Source organism: Protomyctophum parallelum (genome assembly GCF_964188405.1).
Source record: "Protomyctophum parallelum genome assembly, chromosome: 4".
Taxonomy (NCBI): Eukaryota; Metazoa; Chordata; class Actinopteri; order Myctophiformes; family Myctophidae; genus Protomyctophum; species Protomyctophum parallelum.
Genome location: NC_139700.1, coordinates 45,311,975 through 45,331,441, shown reverse-complemented (window position 1 = coordinate 45,331,441; position 19,467 = coordinate 45,311,975). Strand labels below are relative to the sequence as shown.

At 38.8% G+C, this 19,467-nt stretch overlaps 1 protein-coding gene across 1 annotated transcript in view; it reads right to left on the bottom strand.

Annotated features, from left to right (window-relative positions):
- Positions 1-19,467, bottom strand: part of reln (reelin) — a 146,760-nt gene that overhangs the window by 84,742 nt on the left and 42,551 nt on the right. Inside the window, exon 24 of the mRNA XM_083762828.1 lies at positions 19,133-19,234. Coding sequence (XP_083618954.1) covers positions 19,133-19,234 — 102 coding nt within the window. The remainder of the gene's footprint in view (positions 1-19,132; positions 19,235-19,467) is intronic.

The following is a 19,467-nucleotide window of genomic DNA, read 5'->3' as shown; positions in this document are numbered from 1 at the left end:
AGAGAATTCACACTGGGGAGAAACCCTATGGATGTGATCAGTGTGGACAAAACTTCTCTCAAATGGCACACCTTAAAAGCCACCAAAAAATTCACACTGGAGAGAAACCCTATGGATGTGATCATTGTGGACAACACTTCTCTCGAATGGACAGTCTCATAAGCCACCAGAGAATTCATACCGGAGAGAAACCCTATGGTTGTGATCAGTGTGGACAACACTTTTCTACAATGGGACACCTTAAAACACACCAGAGAATTCACACTGGGGAGAAACCCTATGGATGTGATCAGTGTGGACAATGCTTCTCTCAAATGAACACCCTTAAAACACACCAGAGAATTCACACTGGAGAGAAACCCTATGGATGTGATCAGTGTGGACAACACTTCTCTCAAATGGCAAACCTTAAAACACACCAGAGAATTCACACTGGGGAGAAACCCTATGGATGTGATCAGTGTGGACAACACTTCTCTGTCAAGTCCAACCTGAAAAGTCACCAGAAAACTCACACTGAAGAGACACCTAAATGATTGTGATGTGTGTGGCAAAGCCTTTGATATATATATATATATATATATATATATATATATATATTGTGACCATACAGCTGTATGTATAGATCGATTTAGTTTAACTTGCTAATGGATTTTCTTATTGGACTTTTTTAGCTTTTAAATTAGCACAAAATCACATTTTGTACATATCTTTTCTGGTGACATATGTTGTAATTGTTGGATGCAAAAAATGTGTTACTGAACTCAGTCACAGACGATGTTCAACTGAAGGGGAGGGAGGGAGAGAGAGACTGTGACCCTATATGCTGATAGTATGGTACGTCAATACCTTATAATGCAGTAATACAGATATAATATAGTGGTACCTAAAGTGACATAAAACCAAAGCCATCGTCCCACAGGGGGAAATATGGCATGCCTCTGCTAGGGCTAAGCACACCAGAGTAAATCCAATAGTCGACCTTGTTGGGACTAGTTGATAAGAAGAACCACCTGAACAGCGGTTTTGCCAATGTGAGACTGGTATACAAAACGAACAGCACATACTGGTGTGTCCCCTCACACAAGATATCAGAGTGAAATATGGACATGAGGGTATTGATTTGAGCTCACTCTTTGTGGGCACTAACAGAGAGACTTTGCGTATGCTACATGCCTGCCTGTCACGTGTGGAGCAATAGAAAGCTCCTATTGTCAAGGGATTCTGGGATTATGTATTTGAATGTATTGTACCTTTTCAAGTTTTTTGATTCATGGGTTTTTTATTATTGTATAGATCGATTTAGTTTAACTTGATAGGCCCTAATGGATTTTCTTATTGGACTTTTTTTTACCTTTTAAATTAGACATAGCCTGTGACAGGGAAGAAATTAGCACAACATCACATTTTGTAAATATTCTTTTCTGGTGACAAATTATGTTGTAATTGTTGGATGCAATAACATGTGTTACTGAACTCTGACTCACAGCCAATGTTCAACTGAATGGGAGGGAGAGATGCAGGACAAGACAACCAGGCTGGCAAATATCCCTGGGTAATCCCTGGCTATAGGTTTAATAATCAGTCGTTGATGGCCGATGCTCCACTGGGAAGTGGAGCATCAAGTATGTTGTAATTGTTGGATGCAATAAAACGTGTTACAAAATACATACTGTGTCTGTACATTATTATATATTGTGTCTACAACCATTTGTGGAGGGGCGCTTTGACAATATACTAATTTGTTGTCAGGCATTGACCAGTCCTGTACAGAAACCCCATCACTGTTTGTTTTTTTGTAGGCCTCAAGATCAGGTAGATAATAATTATAGTCACCAATGTACACAGTTTTTAAATGTACAAATATTTATTTCCAAAAAATACACAATTAATAGGTAGTTCAACACTAGTCAACTAGTCAAAAAGACTAGAAGTGAATGCCCTAGCCTCTGCCTTGTACACGCATGATGGCTTTAAACAGGCGTGCCACGTGCATGCGTGTGCACCTTAAACTGCAGTGTGTATCCAGGTCGCAGGGCCAGGTCTCGCGTGACGGCCACCCTGTCTCTGTCAGTAAAGAGTAAATCCACTAGTCTACCTTGTTGGTACTAGTTGACGAGTTGATAAGAAGAACCACCTGAACAGCGGTTTTGCCAATGTGACACTGGTATACAATATGGATGTGATCAGTGTGGACAACACTTCTCCCACATGGTAAGCCTTAAAACACACCAGATAATTCACACAGTAGTGACATAAAACCAAAGCCATTGTCCCACAGGGGGAAATATGGCATGCCTCTGCTAGGGCATTAAGCACACCAGAGTAAATCCACTAGTTGATATGAAGAACCACCTGAACAGCGGTTTTGCCAATGTGAGACTGGTATACAAAACAAACAGCACATACTGGTGTGTCCCCTCACACAAGATATCAGAGTAGAATATGGACATGAGGTTATTGATTTGAACTCACTCTTTGTGGGCACTAACAGAGAGGCTTTGTGTATGCTACATGCGTGCCTGTCACTTGTGGAGCAATAGAAAGCTCCTGTTGTAAAGGGATTCTGTATTGTATATTTGAATGTATTGTAGTCCTACCTTTAAAGTTTTTTGATTCATGGGTTTTTTATTATTGTATAGATCGATTTTGTTTAACTTGTTAATGGATTTTCTTATTGGACTTTTTTTTACCTTTTAAATTAGACATAGCCTGTGACAGGGAAGAAATGAGCACAAAATCACATTTTGTACATATACTTTAGGTGACATATGGGAGGGAGAGATGCAGGACAAGACAACCAGGCTGTCAAATATCCCTGAGTAATCCCTGGGTATAGGTTTAATAATCAACCAAAAGAAGACCAACATAATGTCAATCATGTTTAAACAGGCGTGCCACGTGCATGCGTGTGCACCTTAAACTGCAGTGTGTATCCAGGTCGCAGGGCCAGGTCTCGCGTGACGGCCACCCTGTCTCTGTCAGTAAAGAGTAAATCCACTAGTCTACCTTGTTGGATGCAATAAAGCGTGTTACAAAATACATACTGTGCCTGTACATTCTTATATAATGTGTCTACAGCCATTTGCGGAGGGGCGCTTTGACAATATACTAATTTGTTGTCAGGCATTTACCAGTCCTGTACAGAAACCCCATCACTGTTTGTTTTTTTGTAGGCCTCAAGATCAGGTAGATTATAATTATAGTCACCAATGTACACAGTTTTTAAATGTACAAATATTTATTTCCAAAAAATACACAATTAATAGGTAGTTAAACACTAGTCAACTAGTAAAAATGACTAGAAGTTAATGCCCTATAGCCTCTGCCTTGTAGTCTTGTTCACGCATGATGGCTGTAAACAGGCTCAGAACTGTGTGTGCGTGCCACGTGCGTGTGTGGCACGCAACTCACACAAGATATCAGAGTGAAATATGGACATGAGGGTATTGATTTGAGCTCACTCTTTGTGGGCACTAACAGAGAGACTTTGCGTATGCATATGCCTGTCACGTGTGGAGCAATAGAAAGCTCCTGTTGTAAAGGGATTCTGTATTGTATATTTGAATGTATTGTACCTTTTCAAGTTTTTTGATTCATGGGTTTTTTATTATTGTATGGATCGATTTTGTTTAACTAGTTAATGGATTTTCTTATTGGACTTTTTTACCTTTTAAATTAGACATATAGTTTCTGGTGACATATGTTGTAATTGTTGGATGCAATAAAACGTGTTACTGAACTCTGACTCATAGCCGATGTTCAACTGAATGGGAGAGAGAGAGAGAGAGAGAGAGAGACTGTGACCCTATATGCTGATAGTACGGTACGTCAATACATTATAATGCAGTAATACAGCTATACTGTAGTGGGGCCTAAAGTGACATAAAACCAACGCCATCGTGCCACAGGGGGAAATATGGCATGCCTCTGCTAGGGCATTAAGCACACCAGAGTAAATCCACTAGTTGATAAGAAGGACCTGAACAGCGGTTTTGCCAATGTTAGACTGGTATACAAAACGAACAGCACATACTGGTGTGTCCCCTCACACAAGATATCAGAGTGAAATATGGACATGAGGGTATTGATTGTAACGCGTGGAGCAATAGAATAGATAGGGATTGTGTATTATATATTTTAATCTTTTTAAGTTTTTTGATTCATGGGTTTTTTATTATTGTTTGGACCCAATGTTTTATAACTAACTAACATACATGTGTGATATTATCTGCTGCTATAAGTGTTGTCTCTCACCTGCACAACAGACTGTGATTCTGTATTATGCTGCTGTTCATTTCTGCTGCAAATGTTTCTCTACTTGGAGATGAGGCACTTCTCTCTCTTTTAATTCCCATTTTGACCATGCACCTTATTATATGTATTTATTTTACATTTATTATTGCACTTGATCGTTTATATTGTATAGACCAGTAGGCCTACTGTATATGACACTTTTTAATATATATATTTTATATTAGACATTGTGGCACAACTAAGTGAATGTTGTTATGTATGATTAGTGACACAGAAAATAAGGTTTTTCTCCCATCCTCAGCCAGTATACAGTAGTGTTCAAATGGCCAGTTCTCTGGTTGTCATTACAGATTTGTCTGCATTCCAACTGAGATTGAAGGAATTAACACGTTTTTGTATATAATAATTGTCTCTGTTGTAAGCACACGTGAGCATTTTTTCAAATAAAACCAGGCCTTTCCTCCTCCATAATACTGTTGATCAATTGTATTATTATCCCATTTCACATTAAGAAATCATAATAATTATGTTAGTGAAGTAGGTATGGAGACTTCTGTTACTGAACAAACAATATAGCCTATCAATGATTACTAGAGCTATTTTAACAAAACATATCCCTTACAACACCATTAACATTTCACAAAGGATAATAAAAAAGTTCCATGTGATGATAGACCTATTTGAATGCATTGTCTATAGTGAATGAAGCATCAGCCATCATCATTTAGCATGTTTTAACCTGGGAAAGAATGTTCACTATTTAGCATTAACATTTGTTTTAATAAAATGTGTTTAGATCGTACATATTTTTCTGGTGACATATGTTGTAAGTATGGATGCAATAAAACGTGTTACAAAATACATACTGTGTCTGTACATTCTTATATATTTTGTCCACAGCCATTTGTGGAGGGGCGCTTTGACAATTTACAAATTTGTTGTCAGGCATTGACCAGTCCTGTACAGAAACCACTGTCTTCTAAAGTCGAAACAAATTGAACTTACATTGCTTATTAAAATAAAAAATAAAAGTACAGGGTGTGCGGTAGTATACCTGTAAAAGCCAAGATGTGAAGGCTTGTGTACTATTTATGAAGACTGTTTGGAATAATTTAAGGGGTGGCAGTTTGTCTTTTGGAAGACAAATAGTGTTTTTCTTGTTGTTTCTTCACACAGAGCTGGTTCTATGTTACTGAAAGAATGTGGAGCAATCCTCTTAATGGCTCTGCTGCAGTAACAATTAATTAATTAATATCCACTTATTCAATATTATTAGACTGTACATATATTATATTTATTGTATCCCAAAAAAATAATTTCAATCATCATAGTCAGATACTCTATATTGGATGTAGATAGATTAATATATAAAAAATTAAGCTTACAAAGCAATCTCACAGTTAGCAGTTTATTTCTAGAATGTTGCATAGAGCACGACCTGGGGGAGGAGTCAGAGAGGGGTGGAGGACATGCAGCAGTTTGTTAAGTTGTGATTGGTGGCTGATGATTCTATTGTTCTCCTCTTTGGCCAATCAACACCAAGCAGTTAGTGGTTCCACCTCAGCCTCTCTAGTATAAGAAGAGTTTGTAGTTGTCAGTTCGCCACAACTCCTCCAGGATATCTATCATTTCTGATCACATCTGACTGTGGACTCCAGACTTGAAGCGAAGATGGACTCTCTCAACACCAACTCAAACGATTCTGCTCAACAGGGAGGACCCAATGATCACCAAGAGCTCTGTAAGTTGCTTACTGTGTCTATATGGATATACAGCATGCCATAAGGATGTTTTTATCTAGTCGTTTGTTTTGATTCATTTTAGCATTGACTACCTGTTTTATGTATTTTCTAAAATATAAAACGATTGTATAATCAAATTATAAATGGATGCTAAATTGATATTAGGGTACATTAACTTCACACTAAACTTTAGTTTAAGTCCCGGAATGCCTCTAAACAACATTTCCTTTGTTTTTGTTTCCAATTCAGTGTTGCATCAGTCTGGTTTCCCTGTTCTACCAGAGGTGAATGAACAAAGAAGTTTGGCTAAGCAAAAATGCCACTGCTGTGATCAGTGTGGAAAACGCTTCCCTACAATGTCTAAACTTAAAACACACCAGAGAATTCACACTGGAGAGAAACCATATGGATGTGATCAGTGTGGACAACACTTCTCTCGAATGTCCAGCCTTAAAAGCCACCAGAGAATTCACACTGGAGAGAAACCCTATGGATGTGATCAGTGTGGACAACACTTCTCTCAAATGGCATACCTTAAAAGCCACCAGAGAATTCACACTGGAGAGAAACACTATGGATGTGATCAGTGTGGAAAACACTTCTCTCACATGTTAAGCCTTAAAACACACCAGAGAATTCACACTGGGGAGAAACCCTATGGATGTGATCAGTGTGGACAAAACTTCTCTCAAATGGCACACCTTAAAAGCCACCAAAAAATTCACACTGGAGAGAAACCCTATGGATGTGATCATTGTGGACAACACTTCTCTCGAATGGACAGTCTCATAAGCCACCAGAGAATTCATACCGGAGAGAAACCCTATGGTTGTGATCAGTGTGGACAACACTTTTCTACAATGGGACACCTTAAAACACACCAGAGAATTCACACTGGGGAGAAACCCTATGGATGTGATCAGTGTGGACAATGCTTCTCTCAAATGAACACCCTTAAAACACACCAGAGAATTCACACTGGAGAGAAACCCTATGGATGTGATCAGTGTGGACAACACTTCTCTCAAATGGCAAACCTTAAAACACACCAGAGAATTCACACTGGGGAGAAACCCTATGGATGTGATCAGTGTGGACAACACTTCTCTGTCAAGTCCAACCTGAAAAGTCACCAGAAAACTCACACTGAAGAGACACCTAAATGATTGTGATGTGTGTGGCAAAGCCTTTGATATATATATATATATATATATATATATATATATATATTGTGACCATACAGCTGTATGTATAGATCGATTTAGTTTAACTTGCTAATGGATTTTCTTATTGGACTTTTTTAGCTTTTAAATTAGCACAAAATCACATTTTGTACATATCTTTTCTGGTGACATATGTTGTAATTGTTGGATGCAAAAAATGTGTTACTGAACTCAGTCACAGACGATGTTCAACTGAAGGGGAGGGAGGGAGAGAGAGACTGTGACCCTATATGCTGATAGTATGGTACGTCAATACCTTATAATGCAGTAATACAGATATAATATAGTGGTACCTAAAGTGACATAAAACCAAAGCCATCGTCCCACAGGGGGAAATATGGCATGCCTCTGCTAGGGCTAAGCACACCAGAGTAAATCCAATAGTCGACCTTGTTGGGACTAGTTGATAAGAAGAACCACCTGAACAGCGGTTTTGCCAATGTGAGACTGGTATACAAAACGAACAGCACATACTGGTGTGTCCCCTCACACAAGATATCAGAGTGAAATATGGACATGAGGGTATTGATTTGAGCTCACTCTTTGTGGGCACTAACAGAGAGACTTTGCGTATGCTACATGCCTGCCTGTCACGTGTGGAGCAATAGAAAGCTCCTATTGTCAAGGGATTCTGGGATTATGTATTTGAATGTATTGTACCTTTTCAAGTTTTTTGATTCATGGGTTTTTTATTATTGTATAGATCGATTTAGTTTAACTTGATAGGCCCTAATGGATTTTCTTATTGGACTTTTTTTTACCTTTTAAATTAGACATAGCCTGTGACAGGGAAGAAATTAGCACAACATCACATTTTGTAAATATTCTTTTCTGGTGACAAATTATGTTGTAATTGTTGGATGCAATAACATGTGTTACTGAACTCTGACTCACAGCCAATGTTCAACTGAATGGGAGGGAGAGATGCAGGACAAGACAACCAGGCTGGCAAATATCCCTGGGTAATCCCTGGCTATAGGTTTAATAATCAGTCGTTGATGGCCGATGCTCCACTGGGAAGTGGAGCATCAAGTATGTTGTAATTGTTGGATGCAATAAAACGTGTTACAAAATACATACTGTGTCTGTACATTATTATATATTGTGTCTACAACCATTTGTGGAGGGGCGCTTTGACAATATACTAATTTGTTGTCAGGCATTGACCAGTCCTGTACAGAAACCCCATCACTGTTTGTTTTTTTGTAGGCCTCAAGATCAGGTAGATAATAATTATAGTCACCAATGTACACAGTTTTTAAATGTACAAATATTTATTTCCAAAAAATACACAATTAATAGGTAGTTCAACACTAGTCAACTAGTCAAAAAGACTAGAAGTGAATGCCCTAGCCTCTGCCTTGTACACGCATGATGGCTTTAAACAGGCGTGCCACGTGCATGCGTGTGCACCTTAAACTGCAGTGTGTATCCAGGTCGCAGGGCCAGGTCTCGCGTGACGGCCACCCTGTCTCTGTCAGTAAAGAGTAAATCCACTAGTCTACCTTGTTGGTACTAGTTGACGAGTTGATAAGAAGAACCACCTGAACAGCGGTTTTGCCAATGTGACACTGGTATACAATATGGATGTGATCAGTGTGGACAACACTTCTCCCACATGGTAAGCCTTAAAACACACCAGATAATTCACACAGTAGTGACATAAAACCAAAGCCATTGTCCCACAGGGGGAAATATGGCATGCCTCTGCTAGGGCATTAAGCACACCAGAGTAAATCCACTAGTTGATATGAAGAACCACCTGAACAGCGGTTTTGCCAATGTGAGACTGGTATACAAAACAAACAGCACATACTGGTGTGTCCCCTCACACAAGATATCAGAGTAGAATATGGACATGAGGTTATTGATTTGAACTCACTCTTTGTGGGCACTAACAGAGAGGCTTTGTGTATGCTACATGCGTGCCTGTCACTTGTGGAGCAATAGAAAGCTCCTGTTGTAAAGGGATTCTGTATTGTATATTTGAATGTATTGTAGTCCTACCTTTAAAGTTTTTTGATTCATGGGTTTTTTATTATTGTATAGATCGATTTTGTTTAACTTGTTAATGGATTTTCTTATTGGACTTTTTTTTACCTTTTAAATTAGACATAGCCTGTGACAGGGAAGAAATGAGCACAAAATCACATTTTGTACATATACTTTAGGTGACATATGGGAGGGAGAGATGCAGGACAAGACAACCAGGCTGTCAAATATCCCTGAGTAATCCCTGGGTATAGGTTTAATAATCAACCAAAAGAAGACCAACATAATGTCAATCATGTTTAAACAGGCGTGCCACGTGCATGCGTGTGCACCTTAAACTGCAGTGTGTATCCAGGTCGCAGGGCCAGGTCTCGCGTGACGGCCACCCTGTCTCTGTCAGTAAAGAGTAAATCCACTAGTCTACCTTGTTGGATGCAATAAAGCGTGTTACAAAATACATACTGTGCCTGTACATTCTTATATAATGTGTCTACAGCCATTTGCGGAGGGGCGCTTTGACAATATACTAATTTGTTGTCAGGCATTTACCAGTCCTGTACAGAAACCCCATCACTGTTTGTTTTTTTGTAGGCCTCAAGATCAGGTAGATTATAATTATAGTCACCAATGTACACAGTTTTTAAATGTACAAATATTTATTTCCAAAAAATACACAATTAATAGGTAGTTAAACACTAGTCAACTAGTAAAAATGACTAGAAGTTAATGCCCTATAGCCTCTGCCTTGTAGTCTTGTTCACGCATGATGGCTGTAAACAGGCTCAGAACTGTGTGTGCGTGCCACGTGCGTGTGTGGCACGCAACTCACACAAGATATCAGAGTGAAATATGGACATGAGGGTATTGATTTGAGCTCACTCTTTGTGGGCACTAACAGAGAGACTTTGCGTATGCATATGCCTGTCACGTGTGGAGCAATAGAAAGCTCCTGTTGTAAAGGGATTCTGTATTGTATATTTGAATGTATTGTACCTTTTCAAGTTTTTTGATTCATGGGTTTTTTATTATTGTATGGATCGATTTTGTTTAACTAGTTAATGGATTTTCTTATTGGACTTTTTTACCTTTTAAATTAGACATATAGTTTCTGGTGACATATGTTGTAATTGTTGGATGCAATAAAACGTGTTACTGAACTCTGACTCATAGCCGATGTTCAACTGAATGGGAGAGAGAGAGAGAGAGAGAGAGACTGTGACCCTATATGCTGATAGTACGGTACGTCAATACATTATAATGCAGTAATACAGCTATACTGTAGTGGGGCCTAAAGTGACATAAAACCAACGCCATCGTGCCACAGGGGGAAATATGGCATGCCTCTGCTAGGGCATTAAGCACACCAGAGTAAATCCACTAGTTGATAAGAAGGACCTGAACAGCGGTTTTGCCAATGTTAGACTGGTATACAAAACGAACAGCACATACTGGTGTGTCCCCTCACACAAGATATCAGAGTGAAATATGGACATGAGGGTATTGATTGTAACGCGTGGAGCAATAGAATAGATAGGGATTGTGTATTATATATTTTAATCTTTTTAAGTTTTTTGATTCATGGGTTTTTTATTATTGTTTGGACCCAATGTTTTATAACTAACTAACATACATGTGTGATATTATCTGCTGCTATAAGTGTTGTCTCTCACCTGCACAACAGACTGTGATTCTGTATTATGCTGCTGTTCATTTCTGCTGCAAATGTTTCTCTACTTGGAGATGAGGCACTTCTCTCTCTTTTAATTCCCATTTTGACCATGCACCTTATTATATGTATTTATTTTACATTTATTATTGCACTTGATCGTTTATATTGTATAGACCAGTAGGCCTACTGTATATGACACTTTTTAATATATATATTTTATATTAGACATTGTGGCACAACTAAGTGAATGTTGTTATGTATGATTAGTGACACAGAAAATAAGGTTTTTCTCCCATCCTCAGCCAGTATACAGTAGTGTTCAAATGGCCAGTTCTCTGGTTGTCATTACAGATTTGTCTGCATTCCAACTGAGATTGAAGGAATTAACACGTTTTTGTATATAATAATTGTCTCTGTTGTAAGCACACGTGAGCATTTTTTCAAATAAAACCAGGCCTTTCCTCCTCCATAATACTGTTGATCAATTGTATTATTATCCCATTTCACATTAAGAAATCATAATAATTATGTTAGTGAAGTAGGTATGGAGACTTCTGTTACTGAACAAACAATATAGCCTATCAATGATTACTAGAGCTATTTTAACAAAACATATCCCTTACAACACCATTAACATTTCACAAAGGATAATAAAAAAGTTCCATGTGATGATAGACCTATTTGAATGCATTGTCTATAGTGAATGAAGCATCAGCCATCATCATTTAGCATGTTTTAACCTGGGAAAGAATGTTCACTATTTAGCATTAACATTTGTTTTAATAAAATGTGTTTAGATCGTACATATTTTTCTGGTGACATATGTTGTAAGTATGGATGCAATAAAACGTGTTACAAAATACATACTGTGTCTGTACATTCTTATATATTTTGTCCACAGCCATTTGTGGAGGGGCGCTTTGACAATTTACAAATTTGTTGTCAGGCATTGACCAGTCCTGTACAGAAACCACTGTCTTCTAAAGTCGAAACAAATTGAACTTACATTGCTTATTAAAATAAAAAATAAAAGTACAGGGTGTGCGGTAGTATACCTGTAAAAGCCAAGATGTGAAGGCTTGTGTACTATTTATGAAGACTGTTTGGAATAATTTAAGGGGTGGCAGTTTGTCTTTTGGAAGACAAATAGTGTTTTTCTTGTTGTTTCTTCACACAGAGCTGGTTCTATGTTACTGAAAGAATGTGGAGCAATCCTCTTAATGGCTCTGCTGCAGTAACAATTAATTAATTAATATCCACTTATTCAATATTATTAGACTGTACATATATTATATTTATTGTATCCCAAAAAAATAATTTCAATCATCATAGTCAGATACTCTATATTGGATGTAGATAGATTAATATATAAAAAATTAAGCTTACAAAGCAATCTCACAGTTAGCAGTTTATTTCTAGAATGTTGCATAGAGCACGACCTGGGGGAGGAGTCAGAGAGGGGTGGAGGACATGCAGCAGTTTGTTAAGTTGTGATTGGTGGCTGATGATTCTATTGTTCTCCTCTTTGGCCAATCAACACCAAGCAGTTAGTGGTTCCACCTCAGCCTCTCTAGTATAAGAAGAGTTTGTAGTTGTCAGTTCGCCACAACTCCTCCAGGATATCTATCATTTCTGATCACATCTGACTGTGGACTCCAGACTTGAAGCGAAGATGGACTCTCTCAACACCAACTCAAACGATTCTGCTCAACAGGGAGGACCCAATGATCACCAAGAGCTCTGTAAGTTGCTTACTGTGTCTATATGGATATACAGCATGCCATAAGGATGTTTTTATCTAGTCGTTTGTTTTGATTCATTTTAGCATTGACTACCTGTTTTATGTATTTTCTAAAATATAAAACGATTGTATAATCAAATTATAAATGGATGCTAAATTGATATTAGGGTACATTAACTTCACACTAAACTTTAGTTTAAGTCCCGGAATGCCTCTAAACAACATTTCCTTTGTTTTTGTTTCCAATTCAGTGTTGCATCAGTCTGGTTTCCCTGTTCTACCAGAGGTGAATGAACAAAGAAGTTTGGCTAAGCAAAAATGCCACTGCTGTGATCAGTGTGGAAAACGCTTCCCTACAATGTCTAAACTTAAAACACACCAGAGAATTCACACTGGAGAGAAACCATATGGATGTGATCAGTGTGGACAACACTTCTCTCGAATGTCCAGCCTTAAAAGCCACCAGAGAATTCACACTGGAGAGAAACCCTATGGATGTGATCAGTGTGGACAACACTTCTCTCAAATGGCATACCTTAAAAGCCACCAGAGAATTCACACTGGAGAGAAACACTATGGATGTGATCAGTGTGGAAAACACTTCTCTCACATGTTAAGCCTTAAAACACACCAGAGAATTCACACTGGGGAGAAACCCTATGGATGTGATCAGTGTGGACAAAACTTCTCTCAAATGGCACACCTTAAAAGCCACCAAAAAATTCACACTGGAGAGAAACCCTATGGATGTGATCATTGTGGACAACACTTCTCTCGAATGGACAGTCTCATAAGCCACCAGAGAATTCATACCGGAGAGAAACCCTATGGTTGTGATCAGTGTGGACAACACTTTTCTACAATGGGACACCTTAAAACACACCAGAGAATTCACACTGGGGAGAAACCCTATGGATGTGATCAGTGTGGACAATGCTTCTCTCAAATGAACACCCTTAAAACACACCAGAGAATTCACACTGGAGAGAAACCCTATGGATGTGATCAGTGTGGACAACACTTCTCTCAAATGGCAAACCTTAAAACACACCAGAGAATTCACACTGGGGAGAAACCCTATGGATGTGATCAGTGTGGACAACACTTCTCTGTCAAGTCCAACCTGAAAAGTCACCAGAAAACTCACACTGAAGAGACACCTAAATGATTGTGATGTGTGTGGCAAAGCCTTTGATATATATATATATATATATATATATATATATATATTGTGACCATACAGCTGTATGTATAGATCGATTTAGTTTAACTTGCTAATGGATTTTCTTATTGGACTTTTTTAGCTTTTAAATTAGCACAAAATCACATTTTGTACATATCTTTTCTGGTGACATATGTTGTAATTGTTGGATGCAAAAAATGTGTTACTGAACTCAGTCACAGACGATGTTCAACTGAAGGGGAGGGAGGGAGAGAGAGACTGTGACCCTATATGCTGATAGTATGGTACGTCAATACCTTATAATGCAGTAATACAGATATAATATAGTGGTACCTAAAGTGACATAAAACCAAAGCCATCGTCCCACAGGGGGAAATATGGCATGCCTCTGCTAGGGCTAAGCACACCAGAGTAAATCCAATAGTCGACCTTGTTGGGACTAGTTGATAAGAAGAACCACCTGAACAGCGGTTTTGCCAATGTGAGACTGGTATACAAAACGAACAGCACATACTGGTGTGTCCCCTCACACAAGATATCAGAGTGAAATATGGACATGAGGGTATTGATTTGAGCTCACTCTTTGTGGGCACTAACAGAGAGACTTTGCGTATGCTACATGCCTGCCTGTCACGTGTGGAGCAATAGAAAGCTCCTATTGTCAAGGGATTCTGGGATTATGTATTTGAATGTATTGTACCTTTTCAAGTTTTTTGATTCATGGGTTTTTTATTATTGTATAGATCGATTTAGTTTAACTTGATAGGCCCTAATGGATTTTCTTATTGGACTTTTTTTTACCTTTTAAATTAGACATAGCCTGTGACAGGGAAGAAATTAGCACAACATCACATTTTGTAAATATTCTTTTCTGGTGACAAATTATGTTGTAATTGTTGGATGCAATAACATGTGTTACTGAACTCTGACTCACAGCCAATGTTCAACTGAATGGGAGGGAGAGATGCAGGACAAGACAACCAGGCTGGCAAATATCCCTGGGTAATCCCTGGCTATAGGTTTAATAATCAGTCGTTGATGGCCGATGCTCCACTGGGAAGTGGAGCATCAAGTATGTTGTAATTGTTGGATGCAATAAAACGTGTTACAAAATACATACTGTGTCTGTACATTATTATATATTGTGTCTACAACCATTTGTGGAGGGGCGCTTTGACAATATACTAATTTGTTGTCAGGCATTGACCAGTCCTGTACAGAAACCCCATCACTGTTTGTTTTTTTGTAGGCCTCAAGATCAGGTAGATAATAATTATAGTCACCAATGTACACAGTTTTTAAATGTACAAATATTTATTTCCAAAAAATACACAATTAATAGGTAGTTCAACACTAGTCAACTAGTCAAAAAGACTAGAAGTGAATGCCCTAGCCTCTGCCTTGTACACGCATGATGGCTTTAAACAGGCGTGCCACGTGCATGCGTGTGCACCTTAAACTGCAGTGTGTATCCAGGTCGCAGGGCCAGGTCTCGCGTGACGGCCACCCTGTCTCTGTCAGTAAAGAGTAAATCCACTAGTCTACCTTGTTGGTACTAGTTGACGAGTTGATAAGAAGAACCACCTGAACAGCGGTTTTGCCAATGTGACACTGGTATACAATATGGATGTGATCAGTGTGGACAACACTTCTCCCACATGGTAAGCCTTAAAACACACCAGATAATTCACACAGTAGTGACATAAAACCAAAGCCATTGTCCCACAGGGGGAAATATGGCATGCCTCTGCTAGGGCATTAAGCACACCAGAGTAAATCCACTAGTTGATATGAAGAACCACCTGAACAGCGGTTTTGCCAATGTGAGACTGGTATACAAAACAAACAGCACATACTGGTGTGTCCCCTCACACAAGATATCAGAGTAGAATATGGACATGAGGTTATTGATTTGAACTCACTCTTTGTGGGCACTAACAGAGAGGCTTTGTGTATGCTACATGCGTGCCTGTCACTTGTGGAGCAATAGAAAGCTCCTGTTGTAAAGGGATTCTGTATTGTATATTTGAATGTATTGTAGTCCTACCTTTAAAGTTTTTTGATTCATGGGTTTTTTATTATTGTATAGATCGATTTTGTTTAACTTGTTAATGGATTTTCTTATTGGACTTTTTTTTACCTTTTAAATTAGACATAGCCTGTGACAGGGAAGAAATGAGCACAAAATCACATTTTGTACATATACTTTAGGTGACATATGGGAGGGAGAGATGCAGGACAAGACAACCAGGCTGTCAAATATCCCTGAGTAATCCCTGGGTATAGGTTTAATAATCAACCAAAAGAAGACCAACATAATGTCAATCAACACCCAGAACAATAACACAATTACAGTAGGCGACGAACCAATTCATTGACAATATACTAATTTGTTGTCAGGCATTGACCAGTCCTGTACAGAAACCCCATCACTGTTTGTTTTTTTGTAGGCCTCAAGATCAGGTAGATAATAATTATAGTCACCAATGTACACAGTTTTTAAATGTACAAATATTTATTTCCAAAAAATACACAATTAATAGGTAGTTCAACACTAGTCAACTAGTCAAAAAGACTAGAAGTGAATGCCCTAGCCTCTGCCTTGTACACGCTTGATGGCTTTAAACAGGCGTGCCACGTGCATGCGTGTGCACCTTAAACTGCAGTGTGTATCCAGGTCGCAGGGCCAGGTCTCGCGTGACGGCCACCCTGTCTCTGTCAGTAAAGAGTAAATCCACTAGTCTACCTTGTTGGTACTAGTTGACGAGTTGATAAGAAGAACCACCTGAACAGCGGTTTTGCCAATGTGACACTGGTATACAATATGGATGTGATCAGTGTGGACAACACTTCTCCCACATGGTAAGCCTTAAAACACACCAGATAATTCACACAGTAGTGACATAAAACCAAAGCCATTGTCCCACAGGGGGAAATATGGCATGCCTCTGCTAGGGCATTAAGCACACCAGAGTAAATCCACTAGTTGATATGAAGAACCACCTGAACAGCGGTTTTGCCAATATGAGACTGGTATACAAAACAAACAGCACATACTGGTGTGTCCCCTCACACAAGATATCAGAGTAAAATATGGACATGAGGTTATTGATTTGAACTCACTCTTTGTGGGCACTAACAGAGAGGCTTTGTGTATGCTACATGCGTGCCTGTCACGTGTGGAGCAATAGAAAGCTCCTGTTGTAAAGGGATTCTGTATTGTATATTTGAATGTATTGTACCTTTTAAAGTTTTTTGATTCATGGGTTTTTTATTATTGTATAGATCGATTTTGTTTAACTTGTTAATGGATTTTCTTATTGGACTTTTTTTACCTTTTAAATTAGACATAGCCTGTGACAGGGAAGAAATGAGCACAAAATCACATTTTGTACATATACTTTAGGTGACATATGGGAGGGAGAGATGCAGGACAAGACAACCAGGCTGTCAAATATCCCTGAGTAATCCCTGGGTATAGGTTTAATAATCAACCAAAAGAAGACCAACATAATGTCAATCAACACCCAGAACAATAACACAATTACAGTAGGCGACGAACCAATTCATTGACAATATACTAATTTGTTGTCAGGCATTGACCAGTCCTGTACAGAAACCCCATCACTGTTTGTTTTTTTGTAGGCCTCAAGATCAGGTAGATAATAATTATAGTCACCAATGTACACAGTTTTTAAATGTACAAATATTTATTTCCAAAAAATACACAATTAATAGGTAGTTCAACACTAGTCAACTAGTCAAAAAGACTAGAAGTGAATGCCCTAGCCTCTGCCTTGTACACGCTTGATGGCTTTAAACAGGCGTGCCACGTGCATGCGTGTGCACCTTAAACTGCAGTGTGTATCCAGGTCGCAGGGCCAGGTCTCGCGTGACGGCCACCCTGTCTCTGTCAGTAAAGAGTAAATCCACTAGTCTACCTTGTTGGTACTAGTTGACGAGTTGATAAGAAGAACCACCTGAACAGCGGTTTTGCCAATGTGACACTGGTATACAATATGGATGTGATCAGTGTGGACAACACTTCTCCCACATGGTAAGCCTTAAAACACACCAGATAATTCACACAGTAGTGACATAAAACCAAAGCCATTGTCCCACAGGGGGAAATATGGCATGCCTCTGCTAGGGCATTAAGCACACCAGAGTAAATCCACTAGTTGATATGAAGAACCACCTGAACAGCGGTTTTGCCAATATGAGACTGGTATACAAAACAAACAGCACATACTGGTGTGTCCCCTCACACAAGATATCAGAGTAAAATATGGACATGAGGTTATTGATTTGAACTCACTCTTTGTGGGCACTAACAGAGAGGCTTTGTGTATGCTACATGCGTGCCTGTCACGTGTGGAGCAATAGAAAGCTCCTGTTGTAAAGGGATTCTGTATTGTATATTTGAATGTATTGTACCTTTTAAAGTTTTTTGATTCATGGGTTTTTTATTATTGTATAGATCGATTTTGTTTAACTTGTTAATGGATTTTCTTATTGGACTTTTTTTTACCTTTTAAATTAGACATAGCCTGTGACAGGGAAGAAATGAGCACAAAATTACATTTTGTACATATACTTTAGGTGACATATGGGAGGGAGAGATGCAGGACAAGACAACCAGGCTGTCAAATATCCCTGAGTAATCCCTGGGTATAGGTTTAATAATCAACCAAAAGAAGACCAACATAATGTCAATCAACACCCAGAACAATAACACAATTACAGTAGGCGACGAACCAATTCAGGCAGTCGACTCCTTCACCTACTGTACCTCGGCAGCATTTTAGATAAGCAGGGCGGAACAGAGAGCGATGTCACAGCTAGAGTAGGTAAAGCTAGAGCAGCCTTCATCATCGAGAAGAGTTGTTGATGGCCTATGCTCCACTGGGAGCGACGGGCCTAAGTAAAGTAAGTATGTTGTAATTGTTGGATGCAATAAAACATGTTACAAAATACATATGTGTCTGTACATTCTTATATATTGTGTCTATACAGCCATTTGTGGAGGGGCGCTTTGACAATATACTAATTTGTTGTCAGGCATTGACCAGTCCTGTACAGAAACTAAATCACTGTTTTGTTTTTTTGTAGGACTCAAGATCAGGTAGATTATAATTATAGTCACCAATGTACACAGTTTTTAAATATTTTTTTTACAAATATTTTTTTCCAAAAAATACGCAATTAATAGGTAGTTAAACACTAGTCAACTAATAAAAATGACTAGAAGTGAATGCCCTATAGCCTCTGCCTTGTACACGCATGATGGCTTTAAACAGGCGTGCCACATGCATGCGTGTGCACCTTAAACTGCAGTGTGTATCCGGGTCGCAGGGCCAGGTCTCGCGTGACGGCCACCCTGTCTCTTTCAGTAAAGAGTAAATCCACTAGTCTACCTTGTTGGTACTAGTTGATAAGAAGAACCACCTGAACAGCGGTTTTGCCAATGTGAGACTGGTATACAAAACGAACAGCACGTATACTGGTGTGTGTCCTCACACAAGATACCGTGTCAGAGTGACCACTCAGTTCACACAGGTGTGATTTTTTATTATTGTTTGGACCCAATGTTTTATACATTTGTGTCAATAAATTAACTAACTAACTATACACTTACATGTGTGATATTATCTGCTGCT